Source organism: Chanodichthys erythropterus, chromosome 2 (genome assembly GCF_024489055.1).
Source record: "Chanodichthys erythropterus isolate Z2021 chromosome 2, ASM2448905v1, whole genome shotgun sequence".
In the NCBI taxonomy this organism is placed as follows: domain Eukaryota; kingdom Metazoa; phylum Chordata; class Actinopteri; order Cypriniformes; family Xenocyprididae; genus Chanodichthys; species Chanodichthys erythropterus.
This window is the reverse complement of record NC_090222.1, coordinates 31,311,682-31,330,429: the sequence shown is the minus strand read 5'-3', so window position 1 is coordinate 31,330,429 and position 18,748 is coordinate 31,311,682. Positions and strand designations below refer to the sequence as shown.

General features: G+C 35.9%; 2 protein-coding genes across 6 annotated transcripts in view; both read right to left on the bottom strand.

Annotated features, from left to right (window-relative positions):
* Positions 1 to 357: 357 nt before the first annotated feature.
* Positions 358 to 549, bottom strand: lenep (lens epithelial protein). Its single transcript, XM_067396056.1, has one exon. The coding sequence runs from the start codon at positions 547 to 549 to the stop codon at positions 358 to 360; it is 192 nt and encodes a 63-aa protein (XP_067252157.1).
* Positions 550 to 1,620: 1,071 nt separating this feature from the next.
* Positions 1,621 to 18,748, bottom strand: part of shc1 (SHC (Src homology 2 domain containing) transforming protein 1) — a 38,412-nt gene continuing 21,284 nt past the window's right edge. For 4 of the 5 annotated variants that reach the window (XM_067409628.1, XM_067409617.1, XM_067409646.1 and 1 more), the window contains 11 exons: positions 17,470 to 17,540; positions 14,688 to 14,751; positions 13,178 to 13,297; positions 11,045 to 11,098; positions 10,330 to 10,381; positions 9,914 to 10,040; positions 7,821 to 7,980; positions 7,174 to 7,231; positions 6,705 to 6,827; positions 4,602 to 4,837; positions 1,623 to 4,479 (listed from right to left, as the gene is read on the bottom strand). In XM_067409628.1, the coding sequence (XP_067265729.1) occupies positions 4,351 to 4,479; positions 4,602 to 4,837; positions 6,705 to 6,827; positions 7,174 to 7,231; positions 7,821 to 7,980; positions 9,914 to 10,040; positions 10,330 to 10,381; positions 11,045 to 11,098; positions 13,178 to 13,297; positions 14,688 to 14,751; positions 17,470 to 17,540 (1,194 nt within the window). In that variant the 3' untranslated portion in view covers positions 1,623 to 4,350. Of the gene's footprint in view, positions 4,480 to 4,601; positions 4,838 to 6,704; positions 6,828 to 7,173; positions 7,232 to 7,820; positions 7,981 to 9,913; positions 10,041 to 10,329; positions 10,382 to 11,044; positions 11,099 to 13,177; positions 13,298 to 14,687; positions 14,752 to 17,469; positions 17,541 to 18,748 lie in introns of all 5 variants that reach the window. The other variant, XM_067409606.1, reaches the window with a different exon arrangement.

Genomic DNA, 18,748 nt, shown 5'->3' with positions numbered 1-18,748 from the left:
TATTGTTGAATAAAGTCATTATTTTGTTTTTTTGCACACAAAAAGTATTCTCGTCGCTTCATAACATTAAGGTTGAACCACTGTAGTCAAGTGAACTGTTTTAAATCCGTCTTTAGCAGCTTTCTGGCCATTAAAAGTGTTAATTATCTTGCTGTCGATGCATGCCTCACTGAGCCATTGGATTTTATGAATAATATCTTAATTTGTGTTCCGAAGATTAACGAAGGGCTTACGGTGTGGAACGACATGAGGGCGAGTAATAAATGACAGAATTTTCATTTTTGGGTGAACTAACCCTTTAAGCAGTCTTGTTACTTCCAACATACCTGTAAAACAAAGATTTTACCTTTCTCCCTCTCAGTCCAGGATCTCTTTGATGCACCAGCAGCAGAGCAGAAAGTAGAGGCACTCTTTAAGAGACTGGATAACTCCATACGCCACATTTCCTCCCAGTATGCCCTTGCTATGGCCCATCCTCATAGCTGCATCTCTCAGGTTTTGGCCCAGTGAGGAGGGCATGGCCTGGGGCAGCGGGCGCTGTGGGTGCATCTCTCTCAAACGCTCCACGGCCGACTGGAGAGCGCGAGCGATACTTGAAGGGAGGAACTGGAGAGCAGGCCAGGTCCTTGTTTGCCGCTGTGCGTTGTGGGTCTCCACTTTTTCCTTCAACCGTAACCTCTTCAGATGAAACCCTGAAGTGAACTGCGTGCCCACTCTATGCTTTGACAGGGAAACACGGACCCAGTGCCCCCTGTAAAATGGGTTTTATTCAGCTGTGGAAAATGCCAGCTAACTGTTCACTGTTATTGCACAATGGCCTCACAACATCTCTCATCTACCTATTGTCCATCTCTAATTCCTCTACTGTTCACTGAAAGGTCCTGAATGACGGTCAAAATATTCCCCTACAGTGCACACACAAATACAGAGAGTCTTTTCTCATGTTATTTATTCAGTATGGTCAGTGTATGAACTAACAATGACCAATATATGCTTTAAGGCATTTATTAATCTGTAAAATCTAGTTGTTCATTGTTTGTTCATGTTAGTTAAAAGTTCATTAACAAATATTAACAAACACAACTTTGGATTTTGAAAATGTATTCACTCTTAAAAATACAGGTTCTTTAATTGGCATCACTGGTTCCACAAAGAACCTTAAACATATTTTCATCACACATTATTAAAATGCTCTTTATACTTAAAAAAAAAAAAAAAAAAAGGTTTCTTTAAGAACTATTTACTAAAATTAATCTTCAATGGCATCACTGCGAAAACCTCCTTTGGAACCCCTTTATTATTAAGAGTGTCTTAAAGTTACCATTGATTAATAAATGCTGTAGAAGTATTGTTCATTGTTAGTTCATGTTAACTGAATTCACATAGTTAACTAATGTTAATAAATGAATCCTTAGAAGAACCCTGTCATGGCCATTATAGCAATAAGAATCTGAGATCTGACATATTTAGGGCCTGTGAACCCCTTGAGTAATAGATTTATGCTTATTCATTGAGGCTGGCTGGTATATAAAACTAACCTAGATCAAAGAAATGTCTGTTTTATCATTTAAAAGGATTTTGTGCTAAACAAGGCTTTAGGTAAAATGAAACACACCAAGAAAGATGAATGATATATATGTATTTATATATGTAATCTATCGTTTGATACAGGTGTAAACATTTATGTTTTCCCCAAAGAACAACAACATAAAACAACTTATTAAAATAATCAAAAACATGTATTTTTGTTTTTTAAAAAAGAAGCAACAATTATATAGGCAAACAAGAAAGAAATAGCCTTTGGCTTAGAAAATAGCAAACAACCAACCACAACACAAAAGTCACCATTACCATAATAACAGGAAGGGTTTCCATGCAACAAAAGGCCGCTGTGAAATATGAAAATGAGCAAAGGGTTGAGTGGCGAGTCAGAGTTGTAATAGCCAGATTATTCCAGACCATTCCAGCCCTGCGTATGTATGCATCCACGCACACAGACTCATAAACACACTTTGTTTGAACTCCATTACCAGTTAGATCTGTGGTGCCATCAGCACAGAAAAGCTGTGACGCCAAATGATTAAAAAAACAAACATCCAATTTGAAATAGAACAGGCTAAAACCACACAAGTGTGAGGGCTGGTCGCATACAGCTGCAGCTGGAATCCGTCTGGATTTTATAATGTGGAATGAATGTTGACCGATGACTCAAAATACACAACTTACATCCATTGAAAAGTCTAAAAATAAAACAGTTGCCCATTTCAGATTCATAAAGCATCCAGATAAGGGTCTTTGTACATCTGACTAAGCAAATCCTCATCATTTACATAGACGTGTGTGATGAACACAATGTGATTGCATTGTCTTCAGGAGAGCTTGTCAAATCTTCCACCTTCGTTTTTTCAACCAGTACAATCCTGTGAGTTTGCAAAATCCCAAGGGATTCATTTGACACAGATCCACACAGTGAATGACTGGTTTTAGACACAGCTATTAGCATAGGCAAAGCTTATTTACATGTTCTCTTATAGGGCATCTAAAGTTGGTCTCCGAATAAGAGACAGAATTAAGGAGTTTATTCACAAATGCAAGTTTAAGCAACATAACGTGATGCTAACATTTTATTTAACCCACAGATCAGCACTAAACTAAGCACAGTAAAAATAGCATAGCAGAATTAACGTGCAGAAGAAAATGAAGACTGCTTTCCCAAAATCTGTACTAAGCCTCACTAAACTTGTGTCATTTTTGCAGTTGATTATTTTTATAGTTTCGTTTTTTAAGAAAAGAATGTGTCATGATTATACCCATAGAGCCACAAAAGGCGACTGTGTTTTATCGGTGTGTCTGTGTTTGGTGAAAAAGGCACAATCAATATCAGAGCAAACAAAGATGAAAAAAAGTGGTTTCCTGTCTGTGGCTTCAACAGAAACTGCACTTGTGGCTGCAAAGACACGTTCACAATTCATTTGGAGTGCTCTTCCACTTCCTGGACGGAGTGTCCCCTTGCAATATGCATCATTTAAATGCAGAGTAATTATAGTGAATCTTTAAAAAAAAAAAAGACGCATATTTCACGACACACATCATATCCTCACACTTTCTCTTGTAAGTCAAGGTTCTGAAGCAGGTAAACGTTAAAATTGATAGTCAATGCGAACAGAAGAAACATCCACGAGGAAAAGACAAAGAAAAATAGAACCTCCTTTTTCCAGAATAGAACCATCCAGCTGACATCATTGCAACAAATATATAAATTCCTGTTTAAAATGACATCATAAGTAGGCTTTAAACTGTTTGATTTCAAACCGCAGTCCCTCAGTCTTATTCAGGCTTACACACCCATTTTGACAGATTGCACTTCATTTTCTTTTCTCTCGTCCCTTTTCTCCCAGGATGATATATGCTATGTGGAAAGGGAATGTTCCCTTTTTCCACACACTAGTTCGTAATACCTCATAATGGGCAGCGTAAGTTCCTCACAGCGTCTGCTTAATTGCATAAGGGAAAAATCCACACAGCTTCCATGCTGCTAAAGCTTTCACATATGTTCAGGGTGTTCCCAAAAGGCCAATATTCCCAATTTTCCAAGAGGATCGTGTTTAGAATCCTGTAAAGGGTTTTGTGGGGTGAGAATAAGATGCATTTTGAGTGTTATCCCTCGGTGGGAACACTGGAAATTATTCCGGAAGGAATTACAACGGATGTGATTCATTTGATGCGGGTGGTGACATCTGTGATTGGAGAATGAGCACTGTATTCTCTTTTAAAAGTTTTGCATAGTCATCAAACAGTCTTGAGACCACGGCAATGTGAGGATTTACAAACAGACCACAGCAAAATGGCTCTCTGAAAACGAACGACCAATATGAAGCTTGAGTCTTTGGATTGCGCCCACTGCACCAGATGTGAATCTTGAGAGTGCTACAAAGATTTTGCAGTTTTAGTACATTCACATCAACCCTCCTCTCTAAAAATGCCCGGGCCTGTTGCCATGGTTACAGGTGCACCCCAGTCTTAATTCAAGACATGATATTGTGTTGGGGAAGTGATGTCATATCAATTACGCATCAGGTTCTCTTTCAGACGCCTTATCGGTTGGGTTTTTGTAATCGCTTATTTCAAGTAGAATGATTGCATCGCTTCTTAATTTCATGGCCGGTGGTTGATGCGGTACAAAATTCTGTGTTTCTGTGAAGATATGATTAGCTTACACTCCTATTTGAAAAAAAAAAAAAGTCTTTCTCTAAAGGAGTCTGGCAAAAAAAATAGTAGGAAAGGGAGGAGTTTTTTCTCTCTTAAAAGTGTGGTGGAGAAAAAAAAAAAAAAAAAAATCAGGCTTTTTTCTCAAGCTCGGCGATCAACTGGCTGCTGCAGACACACCTCGCTTCCTGCCGAGATGATTGGCAGCCGGTTGTCCATGTGATAGCTAATCAAGTGACTGACACTCTCGAAACGGTGGTCTTTGGTGCGTACCTACAAATTGTGAAAGGAAAGATACAGAAGTTAAATAGTCATATTAATATGCTATAGAGATATATAACATTTTAATAAAGACCAAATATTGACAATGTGGTATTTTTCACCATCTTACTCACCACTCCCTCTGGATCCACCAGAAGCAGATGTTTGGGTTGGCCGCCCTGCTGTCCAGTGAGGACGTACTGGCCTGGTGTGGTGCCTGACTCCCGCACCAGGAAGTCTCCATCCTTGGTCAGGAGTCTTTCGGCCTGTCTGCGGCTTAGAGGTCCATGGAACCAGGGCTCGTTCTGTAGCTGCTCTGCCATAGGGGGCGCCACTGCTCCCGACACACCTAAAGCAGCATCAAATGGCTCTAAAAGACAGAGATCTTTGGTGAATTTACTTTTAGTTATACTATCTAGCACTTATAACTGTGCTACAAAAAAAAGGCTTTTCACACTTGAAATAATTAACCCTGGGTCATTCTAATCCCTGGGCATATGGAATCCTGTAGGGCTTTTCACACTGGGTTTAACCCTGTGTTATCGTCATTTTGAACACCGGGTAAAAGAGGGTTTTACACTTGTAATTTAGAAAAGGGGTTAGCACCACTTTTTACCCAGGGTTATGAAACCCTGCTCTGCATCAAACCGCCCATACCGGCGTGATGAATCCCATCGGTCTTATGATAGCTGCCTGAATCATAATAATAAATCACTGCCAGAGAAGATCTGGCCCCCCGACTGAGCCTGGTTTCTCCCAAGGTTTTTTACTCCATTTTAACACCTGTTTGCCACCTGATGTCACCTTTTGGAGTTTGGGTTGCTTGTCGCTGTCGCCTTTGGCTTGGTTAGTTGGGGACACTTGACATTTGATATTCAACAGTGTTTTGATCTGACTGCATTGACACCATTGTATGCGAATTGAACTGAGCTGGATGATGATGACACCACGGTTTACTCCAGTGCTGATATAAATAAACTAACTAAATTACTAATTCTTGATTCTTACAACGGAATGAATCAATTCTGAATTTACTTAAGATGGATAATGACACCATTTTCTTTAAGAGCTGCTGTGCAGCCAAAATTATATACCAGTTATCACTGTAAAACTGCTTTGACACAATCTGCATTGTTAAAAGCACTATATAAATAAAGGTGACTTGACTTGACTCATATTTGAGTGCTTTGGACAGTCCCGGAAACTGTATATAAACAGGAAATTCAGCGTTTGAGAGGAAAAAAGTCAAATGCTGACAGAAACCACAACAATTTTAGTGAAGAAGAGACCATTTCATCTAGGGTTTAGGAATGTATAATGTGAAACGTCAGCTTATGAATATCCAGGATTAATTGTTAACCCAGGGTAAATTATGAGCAGTGATTCCGTTTAGCCGGGGTCTAGCCAGTGTCTCTCAAACACTGTGTTTAGTGTTTATATACAATGCTCAGTGTTTCCGTGACTGTCCAAAGCACGCAAAAATGAGTACGAGATTGGTTATCTGTTGCTAACGGTTTCACACTGTACAAATTTGGCACTGCAATGTGGGGTTAACACCGCAAAAGTGGTGCTAACCCTGCTCCGGAACTTTACGAGTGTGAAAAGTTCCTGTACCTGGGTTAAAAGTGGTTCTTAGAATGATGATAGCATTTTGAGCACTGTTGAGGGGACTCTTAAACACCTCTGATTGGCCATTGCGTTCATTTGCTCATCAGATATGTCTGTGATTGGCTACAATGATCAATGCTTCAAAAACATGATGTAAATAGTCATCTGTGACGCTCTTCATCAAGCGCTTACACAAATACACACGGGAGCATTTGAAAGCAGGTGTCTATCAGCAGATCCGTCTATCAGCGGATATATTAGGGATTCACTAATAGATACCTGCTTTCAAACACTCACGTGTGTACCTCTTGGTACCAAAGTCAGTTCTTTTGACTAATTCACACACACACAAAAACAAAAAAAATTCATTTAAATGAAACACATTGTGGAAAAATGCTTAGATTTTTTTTTTTAATATTATTTCTTTAAGTGATGCACACACACACACACACACAAAAAAAAAGATTTTTCCTTTTGTTCATTTACTGAAAAACAGTATGGAGAACATTTTGAAAATGTATTTCAAAATGTATGCTTTCAAGCCATTTTAGAGCAAATACATAAATATAAAATATTATATTATCAAAACATCTTTTTCCATGCTATATCATCAAGCAAGTGTTACTCACTCATGTCAAATGCATCTCTGTGAGCATTTCCATTAGCTGCTGCAGCGGCCGCCGCTGGGGTGCGGGGTTTATCCACATTGACGTATGAGGGGTCATCAAACAAGCCTCCCTCCTTAACACCCACTGGAAGGGAGAAAGAAAGAGAGGCCAGTGAGGTTAAAGTGAGTTAACCTTCAGATGAGCGCGCTTAAGCGGTGCCATTCCGAGTCCTATTGTCAGCAAGGCCGGCGATCCAGAAGCCACCTCTCAAAGGAGCTGTGTAATAGATTTGGGCAGAGTCCAACAGAGAGCAACGGACAGTGACAGAAAAAACGCTGACTCACTCTGCAGAGTGACATTCTCAGCTGAGAGGAAAATGAAATGTAGGGAAGTGTGATAATATAAGAATGACAAATACTATGTGACACTATGAAAGGAACAGGGCAGGGATTATTAGTGTGAAGTGTGTGTGTGTGTTTGTAAACCTGACCTGGTAGAGGAGGTAGAGGCTGCTTGTGAATATCGTTCTGGCTGGGCTGTCCATAGGGCTGTGGAAACATATCACATTAGAGTGTTGACATTTATTCACTAGTGGTGTTTTTGAATCTTTTAAGTGAATGAAAATCACTTTTATACACTATATCACTTTTATATACTGAATCATACTGCTTGTTCACTGAATTCTCTCTCTTCTCTTCTCTCTCAACAAGCTCTAGTTTGAAATGTGTGACTGCTTTGGTGGCTTTACAGACTGTAAAGACTTACTGTAGCATGAACTAATAGCATTCATTTGATTATATTAAATTAGTATTTTAAATTAAATAATAACAATTAATAAGCAATTCCAAGAGGGAATGATTGTATTGTACCTTGACAAAACCTGCTTAGCAGTTCACACAATGAGGGGAAAATTAAAGCTTTGTTGTCATTTGAAAGGAAAAAGCTTATGATGCTTAAATACTTAAATTCATAGGTTTATAGATACAAAATTTAGACTTGTTTCGAAAAACGTTCTTTTTAACAAATCAAGTCAATGACTCGATTCACTCATGACACATAAAAGGTCACTGATTCAAAAGACTCACTGAGATCAATCAAACTAACCGACTAACACATGCTCATAGAAATGTGTCTCACCAGCGTGGCTCCTGTACTGTGTCCAGGACGGGTTCTCATGTCAACCAAGCCTCCAGGGGGAGGCTGTTTACCCGGGAAGTTATTGTAATACGGAACGTCAGGGGGTGGAGCCAGGTCCTCTTCCTCTTCCTCCCAGGCTGAGCCATCGAAAGGAGCCATCCTAAGAGAGAGATAAGCATTATTATATTATTGTTTTTAAATTTATATTATTATATTTACAATAGCAAGCTGTCTGAGTGATGTTATACGATGTATTGCTTTGTTATGAAACAGTGAACAACCAGCAGTAGGAACAACAAATAATTGAAAAACACTCCAAAAAATAACTTTAATTAAAGTTATAATTAAAGTTTTTTAATAGTCAAAATTTCTACAAATCCTTAGAACAACATACACCATTTTTGAGCAGTGTTATTTTAGTATTATTTATAGTATTAATTAATATTTTAATATTAATTCATAATTAATATTTTAATTATTAATTTAATATTGATCCAGGCCGTATCCAGATCAGATGGAGAACCTGTGTCTGGACCTGACTACAACGTAGCCCAGGAGATAATGGGCCTACAGACCCAGTTCTGGCTGCATCTATAATTCAGATTTTTAATCCCCGTATCCGCTTACATATATTTATATATAATCTATTTTTAATCTCTATAATAAAAATGTATGATTCAGATTTTGATCTCCATATCCATTTACATATATTATATATATCTTCCAAGGGTTTTTTTCCCTCCTAGGACTTTTTTCCCATTGCTAGCACGCTGGGTTTTTCTCCTAGGGGTTCTTTTTCCACCCCTGGGAGTCAGCCGACATTGGCTTAATGTAGCACCATCTTGTATATGTTACATATTACCACGCTTGGTTGTACAGCTTATTTTTAACCACTTCCCTTTTTCTGTGCTTCTAATATGTAAAGCTGCTTTGAACAATTACCAATTGTAAAAGCGCTATATAAATAAATTTGACTTGACGACTTTAATTAGATTTTATTTTTAAAATTTTTAGTTTTCATCTCAATTTTATTAAGGTTCAATCTGACATTTTTGTCAAAATTGAGATATTCACATGTTCTTATTCTGTGACAATTTATTTACATTATGTGATTTTTTTTTTTTTTTTTTTTTTAAGTTGTGCACTTTTTAGGACTTTTTTTTTAGAAAACAAAAATGTTTTATCTACACAGTCGAATGGAATGCAAAAACTTTGAAGCTCAAGATCTCAAAACCGGTGAGAATGCAGACAGAACCTTTTAATTCCAAGGTGGCATTTTGTCATTTTTATTTTACTAATATTTCTATTAAACATTAATTTAATTTTGTTTCAGTTTTAGTCTTTAAGTTTAATTGTATATATTTCAGTTAGTTGTTAATGCATTTCTCATTTTCATTTAAGTTTAAATTTTTCATGTAAAGCTTATAGGCTATTTTATTTCATCTACTTCAACTAACGAAAAGATTTTAGCTTATGAATAGTTAACAATTCATAACACTGTTCTTGAGATGCAACATTGCATAAGATATTAATACTTGTTTCCATAGATAGTACATTGAATATTAAGTCTATTAGGTATATCTGGAAGATTTTTAGAAATATTAACTGGACATAGGACCAAAAAAAAAAAAAAAAAAAAAAAAAAAAAAGGAAAAAAAAAAACCTCATTAGTTAGGATGTTTTACAGTGTATGATGTGGGTAAAAGCAGTGCAAATAGACAAAATGGCATTGTGATTTAGCATAAATATCCAACAAGTCTATACCAACATATTTTTCAGGCTCATAAGTGTATTTAAGACTCTTGTTTACATACAGAAACAAAAAGAGGAAACACTTATATATGTGGTTTACAGGGAGTCTCCATAGACATAATGGTTTTTATACTGTATAAACTGTATATTCTATCCCTCTACACTACCCCTAAACCTACCCGTCACAGAAAACTGTCTGCATTTTTTGAATTAAAAAAAAAAAAAAAAACACTGTTTAGTATGTTTTTTAAGACATTTGGTTTAAGAGGACACATGAAGTGTCCTCATAAACCATGTTTACGTTGTAATTCCTATGTGATCAGGCCCACACACACTCTTACCGATCATGAGGGGTAACCAGTTTGGGGGGATTCTTCAGGTACTGTTTAAAGCGCAGTTCAAAAGCCTGACCGATGGTGCTGATGACCTCCTGAGCCAAGCCCTCTGTGCATTCCAGGATATGACACGCTACAATGCAGGATCATCAAATATCATTCTACAATATCAGATATTGTAGATCAAACTATCATGTAGACATTTCTTAAAGGGATAGTTCACCCAAAAATTAAACAACATGTCATTCCAAATAAAGTCATTCCAAATCTTTTGGGTAAACTATTCCTTTAATTAAAACCATATTAAATAATGCCACATAACTAAGTTATTCAGTATTTAACATTAATTGAAATAAATTGGAAAGCAGTAATTTACATTTAATTTACAGATATGACAGAATTCAATGTTAAAGTGTTTTTACCTCTTTGATTGACGGGGTCTTTGGCGACATAGGCGACATACTCTGCTGTGTCCTGGGCAGAAACGGTAAGAAAGGGATGGAGAAGAAGAAAAGAATGAACAGGAGGACAGTAAGAGAAATTAGAGAATAGACACACAGAACAAAGGGATAAGCAGAAGAAAGTAACTCTTAGTTGAAGCAGCAGCCTATTCACTAAAGGGCAAGAAGCAGAAGAGGAAACAGTGGGAGAAAAGTAACAGATGACTACAGACAGCAGGACAGCTGAATAAGACAAATGAGCGAGGGATGACAGAATGAGACTAAAGCTGATAGATCCATGAGCAAGATGAGCTCATGAGGAAATTAAACGTGTGTAGGGATGTATCAGTTAACCGACTAAATGATTAAACATGTATTTAATTCAAATTAACTATCAAATAATAATAATAATAAAACTAATCATAGTAATAATAATAATAATAATATATAAAATATGGATTAATTTTATTTAATATTCATTTAAAGCCATTTTATTTTTAAAAAGTGATCCAAGGCTTTGCATGGCCATCAGCTTGGCTAATTACTAAACAGATTTGTGCTGCAGTTGATTAAATCAACAACTGATAAGTTTAAAAAACGAAATTAACAACGATGATCGCCGGCCACTGATGAACAACCCTAGTAAAGACAGAAAGAAAAGTAGAAAGATATATCGAGAGACAGGGTGTTGACTCACTGGATCTCCTCCTGATGCAAAAGAGATGGACTGCATGTGATGGTTGGCGATAATCTGTAGGGAGAGAGGGATGGAGAAAAGGACAATGTGACAAAAAAAGACGAAAAAAGTGCAGTGGGCATGGCATGAAGAACGAGCAAACATGCAAGTGACCGAGGATGAGTGAAAGCAAAGGATGGACAGAGGGGGAGAAAAGGGGAGAAATGATGTGGTGAGACTGCGGTCGAACATAGAGGAACAGAGCAGTTGTGTGCAGTAATTCTGCATGGTTTAGATTCATTAAGATAAACACATATCAGCAGGGCAATTACTCCAGGCCCTATTCTGGGCTCCAGTCAGCTGCCTGCTGAGCAGCCCAAACGCTGATAAACTTCACTGCGCTAATGCGAAACACACTGGCGTATAACTGAAGAATTATTAGTGAGGGGGAAAAAAAAGGCCCGTGGTGCAGCTGTAAACAAGCCAGAGGATATCGGCTCCTGCCGACTGGGTACCACACTTATTTAGATAAACGTCGACAAATATCTGAAGATTAGCCCCTTGGAAGACCTAATGCAGAATACTTCTTTTTTCTACTATTTAGATAAAATTAAAAAAAAATTAAAAAAATTAAAATATTTTGAATTTGATATTTATATTTTTCTCATTTTTCATTTTAATTTTAGTAGTTTTGAGATTACTTTTTTAAATATTACACACTTTTTTAAATATTACTATTCACTAGGTTTAATTCATTTTTATTCCAGTTTTATTTTTAATTTTTTTAGTACTTTAACTAAACTTATTTCAGTCAGTTTCCAAAGCAACATTTTTTAGTCTACGCGTTTCACCTAATATTTAAATTTTATTTCTTTTCAATCAATAAAAACGTTAACACTTTTAGTTTTAGTTAACAAAAAATAACTCAGGCGAGACTAGAGCTGCACGATAAATCAGTAAAAGACCGCACTCTCGATTTAAACACCCACACGACCTTATTCCTAAACGATATTGACTTGGCTGTGTCTATTAAACCTTTGAAAAGTGCGGTCACAGCCCCGTTGACGTCCCACAGAGCAGCTGTCATTGAAGTTGGTATGAAACAGCTTCACAAACAGTCTTTTCAACCACACAGTATAATTATTTCTGTAAAAGTTTATAGTTCTGATATAAACACTGATGTCTTCAGTAGAAATCAAAATAGATTAATCACCTTCTGAAAGCAATTTGACGCTTCAAATTAGGATTGTATCAAATAAATTGTTACGTCAGGTGGTGAAAACTGACTGTTAAAAAGATACATTTTTCAAGAGATTTGTTCAAAAACACAGATTCTTCTTGTAATGAAACAAGTGAAGTCTTTATGAGTGCATCATTGAATCATTCAAATTTTTAAAAAATATAATCCAAAATTAATATAGTCTGCAGCAATTAACATTTTGTCAGAACCTCTAGTAAATTACATGTTAGACAAATTTAGTAATTTGTCAGTTGTGTACTCAGAACCATGGGAGAATCGTGATCCCCATTTTAAGCAAAAAAAAAAAAAAATAATAAAAATTCTCAATTTAACAAAAATCGTGCAGCTCTAGGCGAGAAAAAAAACACGTCTCAAATTTGCAACAACCACTTGTCACTGCATGCTGATAAATTGCAAAAAAGTTAAATGTACATAATAAAGTCCATAATAATTCTGCATTTTTGGATTTTTCTTTTCAATTCACACAGAACCAGCCAATTCGAAACCTGTATTTTAGCACAATGTATGATTGACAAGTGAGTAGAAGTTCTTTTGCTTTCTTAGCTTATTTAGCACTAACAATTTGCGATCAGAGCCAAACTAGTGTTTACACTTTTCAGGGAAATCAATCTACTTGAATGGTTTGCTTATACTGTAGATGTCTCTGCACATACTGGCACAACCAGAATATGAGAAAAGTATTTTAACATTGCAAAAATGTTCAAACTTCCCTTTTAAGCCATACAGAGAAATATTTTATTCAGAAGGGATAGCATAATTTAATCCAACCCGTCCTGCTGTGAAGAGCGTCTGCATGACGCAGGCTGCTTTTATCATTAGATGAGGATAACAGTGAATTTCATAAGAAAGAAGGCACCGTATTATAATGTCTGCGTGCATGTGTGACATCTAACCTGTTTGCAGTCAGCTGCCAGTAGGTTCAGACTGCTGGTCGACACGGTGAGGCTGATTGTCATTCCAGCAAACTGGAGATTACTCTTCCCTAAGATGGAGGAGAGACAACGAGAGGAGGGCTGGAGAGAGACAGAAGCAGACTCCATTAATTACACCAGATTAAAAAAAGAAAAGCTAAGACGAAGATGATGGAAACTAAATATTTTATGAAAAGAGATTTTAATGTGAAAAAGAGAACATTTTAAATATTTTGGTCTGTCTGAGGCCTGTTTCAACTCACACATATAAGCTGCAGAATTTTTCAGTGCCTATAGTAACACATCGGGCTCAGGTTAAGGCTCAGTATGATTTATTTGCAAACAAATAAATCCTTTTATCCAGCAAGGGACCATCAAATTGATCAGTAGTGATATTTAGATTTCTATTTCAAATAAATACTGTTCTTTTAAACTTTCTGTTCATAAAATAATCAAAATCTATCATTGTTTCCACAGAAACATTGAGCAGCACAACCGCTTTTAACAATAAGAAATGTTTCTTGAGACCCAAATTAGCATATTAGAATTATTTCTGAAGGATCATGTGACACTAAAGACTGGAGTAATGACTGATGAAAATGTAGTTTTTAAAATGTAGCAATTGCATTTTAAATCAAATATATTAAAATAGAAAATATTTTAAGTATAATAATATTTACTGTAATTATAATAATATTAATGTATTTCTGACACTTTATATAAATAAATGCAACTAAAAACTCAGCAGAAAAAAACAATCATTTGTAATACGCTTTTACAAAGCGAAGAAATGTGAAATATCAGAATGAACTACTTCCTCATACAATAACAGCAACACAAACACTTACTAATCTGTAAATCTTCCTGAATCTAGAAGATCCAACTACACTTTGGAATTTAGTTTCAATTTTCTGTATATTAATTAACATTTGGATATGAATATGACCCTTTTCCTCATGTAAATTAGATTTAATGATGACAATGTCTGTTATAGACTTCAAGTGGCATACTACTGATAACCGTTTGTAATTAAAAGCTTTTATTAAAAGGGACAAAAAAAATGTGATAACCCAGTAATTATTTTATTGTCTGTACAGAGCTTCAACATAAGCCGTGTGCAACAGTGCTCCGCTTACACACTCTTTATGCATGTTGTGTGAAACAGGCCTGTCTTGATCATAACCAAGGCGTATTCAGGGCTTCTCACTCACACACAAACTCTAGAAGCAAACTGAAAGTGGTGTTGCACTCAACAACCTCTGAAACCAGCCGTAAACCAAACACCACGCTCTGACCAGCCGAGACACGAGAAACGTGTGTGTCTGAGGAAATGTTTGCTGAACATAACACAGTAGCTTTTTTTACTGGAAACTGGTTAGGCCGTAGAACACTGAGGTTTGTGAGCTGTAACTGTAACTAACAAAAGTGTGAATATATTGCAAGGTTGAAAGTCTGTGTCTGAGAAAGTAAGATAAGATAAAGTGATGAATACCTTTCTCCTTCGCTGAGCTCCTTTGGCACCTGGTACTGCCTCACACACCACTGATATTGCCTCCCTGAAATACAAAACATACAGTTATAAACATACAGTACACACATGACGGCTACATATAGTGAGGAGAACATAATCAGATTGTTAGATGAGAGTTTATCACACTCCTTTTCATGCATTCCTAAATTTCATATGGCTGAGGGATGATTACATTAGACAAATGCTCCACTCATTCCACTTCCTGACATCACACACATGCAAGCAGGCAGACACGCAAACAAATACATCAAGGTTCTTGTTCACTTATAATTAATATTTACTTATTACTTATCACTATTGTTGAATTTATTTGTGTCAGTAATAAATTTATGTCAGCTATTTTCATGGTGAAAACAGAAAAAAATAACAGTTCATACAATTAACAAAAAAACTATATAAGACATTTCAGGTTAATACAAGATAGATATTCTAAAATACATTCAGGTGATTAAAAAAATAAAAAAATACATCAGTTTAACACCTCTGAATAAAACCACTGTCTATTTACATCAAAAACATTGCAGTCCAGTAAAATGATTAATAGTCATTGTAGTTTGACATGGAAGGCACAATGGTGGTCCTTCACCTTTTAATAAATAACATCATGTGTAAGTCTTGTATGACCTAAACGGCATCTAGTAAAAACAACTTGATCATACCGAAATTTTAAATTAGTAAAAAAATAAAAAATAAAAAATTCTTCTTATACTTGGACTTATTTCGTGTAACTTATTTCCTTTGCATTTATCCCATACCATCTACCATCTGGAATTATTATTGTTAACAAAAAAAAATTACAAAAAAAATGCATCTGTCAAAAAAAACCCACCCCCAAAAAAAGAAGTGATAGTTTGATTGACATAAAAAAAAAATGCAACAACCAAACTGTGAATGGTTGTATTTTTTTTTTTTTTTTATCTTGACATTAGCAAAATAAGTCATAAGGCTGTCATCTTTAAAACACTCAACATTAATAAATGTCAAAATGAATATCAATTTTTCATCATAATAAAGTGGTGCATTTGCCACTGGTTCCCTCAAGATTTTTCTATGAGGTTTTATAATGGTGTTTTTCAATTTATGAGTAAAATAAAGCCTGTGATAAACATAACTTGATGATACTTTGATGTTTTGTTGTATAACAATCTGCACAGTCTCACAGCCCAAACTATCTTATCTTGTTACTTACTAGAAATGTATGTTTTTTTTTTTTTTTTTATTCTACCGTGGTTTGGTATGGGGGTGTGTAATTTACTTTGTAGGACAAAACATCAAAATATTGACAAGTTATGTTTACCACAGGCTTTATTTTACTCAAATTGAAAAACCCCATTATAAAACCCATTATATAACCCCATAGGAGAATCTCAAGGGAACCAGTGGCGAAATGGTCTTCTTGGTTTTTATGTCATCCCTGTACCACTCTATGCTGTGGGGCTGGATGCTGGGGGGGGGGGGGGCTGGGGGGTATAGAAGTATAGAATGCTATACTTCTATAGCATTTATTAATCTTAGTTAATGCTAATTTCAAAATTTACTAATATATTATTAAAATCAATTATACTGTGAACTAACATGAATAAACAATGAACAGCTGGATTTTTATTAACTAAAATTAACAAAGATTAATAAACACTGTAACAAATGTATTGCATTAGTTAAAACAGTTAATACATTAACTAATATTAACAACTGAAAAATTAGTATAGAATTATTAAACTGGTTCTTTTTTGGTTATCGACCATAACATGAAAATATTTTTTCAGACACAAAAGTGTAATATTGGTAAAAAAGCAAAAAAAACTTTGTGTATTTTTGAAAAAATTAAATATAATAACTACAATTAAAATGACAAGTGAAAATTGCATTTAAAATATGAAAAAAAAAAACCTAAATATTTTTTTTTTACTTTTCCAAACAACAATAACTCATAGACATCCACTTAATGCTTTTTCCTTGAATGCATTTGACCAACCTGTGAGAATCGAGGATTATGCATGAAAACAGTTTATTGAACAGCTGCTACTGTCAATATTGAGAAGCAAATGTGTGTAACATCCATTAACAAACAGCAGCGCAAACGCACACGCAAACACCGAGAAAAGGGAGGAAACCATGAGGGTTCCAGAGGATTCTATTAAAAGACTTTGTGGTTACACAGCAGGACTGCTGCTATTATAACGCCTCCCTTCTTCCCTGATATCTTACTCCCATAAAAAAGCACAAAATTTCATTCGTTGAAATGTGTTGCATGTTGCAAAGCGGACTAGCAAATAATGTGGTTTAATGCGGCACACATGTCGAGTATATGTCGTATGTATACACATATGGTCTGCGGTCTCATAGTTCTACAGATAACAACTATTAAACACCTTCATGACCCTTCATATGTGTAACCATATACATACATGCAGATTGTTCAAAAAATATGTAAGAACGGAAGAAACCGAAAGGTTGTGAGAATAAGAAAATGGCTGTGTATGGTCATTATTTAGCATTCCTTGCTTGCGTTCTCTTTCTGTCACACACTCTTTGAGAGAGGAACATGAATTTTTCATTAGAGGAGGGGCTTTTAACTGGACCAGTGCAAGAGAGTGTATGTTCGTGCACATGTGCATTAGGATGTGAGGAGAATGTACAACTAAATCACTCCCGTGGGACGCTGTGGATATACATACACTGGAAATTTGAGCGAATGTGAGAGGAAGTGCAAGGCGAGAGTGAATGTGTGTGCGTGTGTTACCTGGTAACCTGAGTTCTCGTGTTGAAGTCCAGTGCTCTCATTGACTGCAGCACCTCCACACAGCCCATATACTGCAGCAAAGACAAAGAAGACAAAACCTTCACTTATTGCACTTCCTGTGCGAGACCTCCAACCACAATTCAAAGCACAGAATGCAGTTGAGTGTTGCACAATTGTCTTGTGTCAAGATTATTGAGTTGGCCACACATCTGCAGTGCATGTGGTTAAGTGTGTGCATGTGTGTGTGTGTGCATTTTATGAGAACTGATGCTCTAATAATGAAGCACTAATCAAATAAAGCAGTTCTCAATGTAGTTCCAGCCCGTAGAATTTGGATTCATCTGAAAATGCCACACATTAAAGAAAACACTATCCACTAAGCATATTAAATGGACTGTTTCACTGAAAGAATTGAATATCAACAGAACTCCAAGCTGTTTACCAACCTTTATGTCAGAATTAGGGCTACATTAGTTAATAAAAAAAACAATGCTGTTTAAACATCAAGGCAAAATAATAATAATAAAAAATAATAATAATAATGATAATATTAATTTATTAAAACAACTATGAATGTAAAGTGGACTGATCAATTAATAGAAAATTATATAAAAAAGAAAAGAAGCCTAACTTGGTTTTTTAATGATCATACAGAACTGTGAAAATCCTTAAGAGTTTGGTCAAAATATTAATTTGAAGACAATAGGCATTTCTTATTTGATTGTAGTTTTTGCACTTAGTCTTTGGAAATGTATTATTATTATTATTATTAATAATAATACATTTCCAAAGAATATCTTCTCTTCTGTGTCATTCTTATATGTTGTTTACGTCCAGAGCTTCCAGGTTCTATGTCTGAACGCCAGCTCAGTATTGGCCGGCTCTAGCGTCAGCATTACACGCATACATCGTGCTGGTCACATGAACAGCTTCAGCCAATACTGAAACGGCATTCTGATTTAGAACCTGGAAGCGCTGGACATAAACAACAAATGAGAATGACAAATTAAGGTTGAACCACTGCAGTCACGTCGACTGTTTTAACGATATCTTTAGTACCTTTCTGGACCTTGAAAGTGGTGGTTAAATTGCTGTCTATGGACGAGTCATATACCTCTCAGATTTCATCAAAAAAATCTTAATTTGTGTTCTGAAGATGAACGAAGGTCTTACGGGTGTGGAACGACATGAGGGGGAGTAATTTTCATTTTTGGATGAACTAACCATTTAAGGACTTGCAGTGTGAATGTAGCCTATGATATCCTGTACCCCAGATATG

What these genes read in the sequence shown, in the direction of transcription:
- lenep (XM_067396056.1), bottom strand. Translation starts at nt 549, where the DNA reads ATGCACCCACAGCGCCCGCTGCCCCAGGCCATGCCCTCCTCACTGGGC.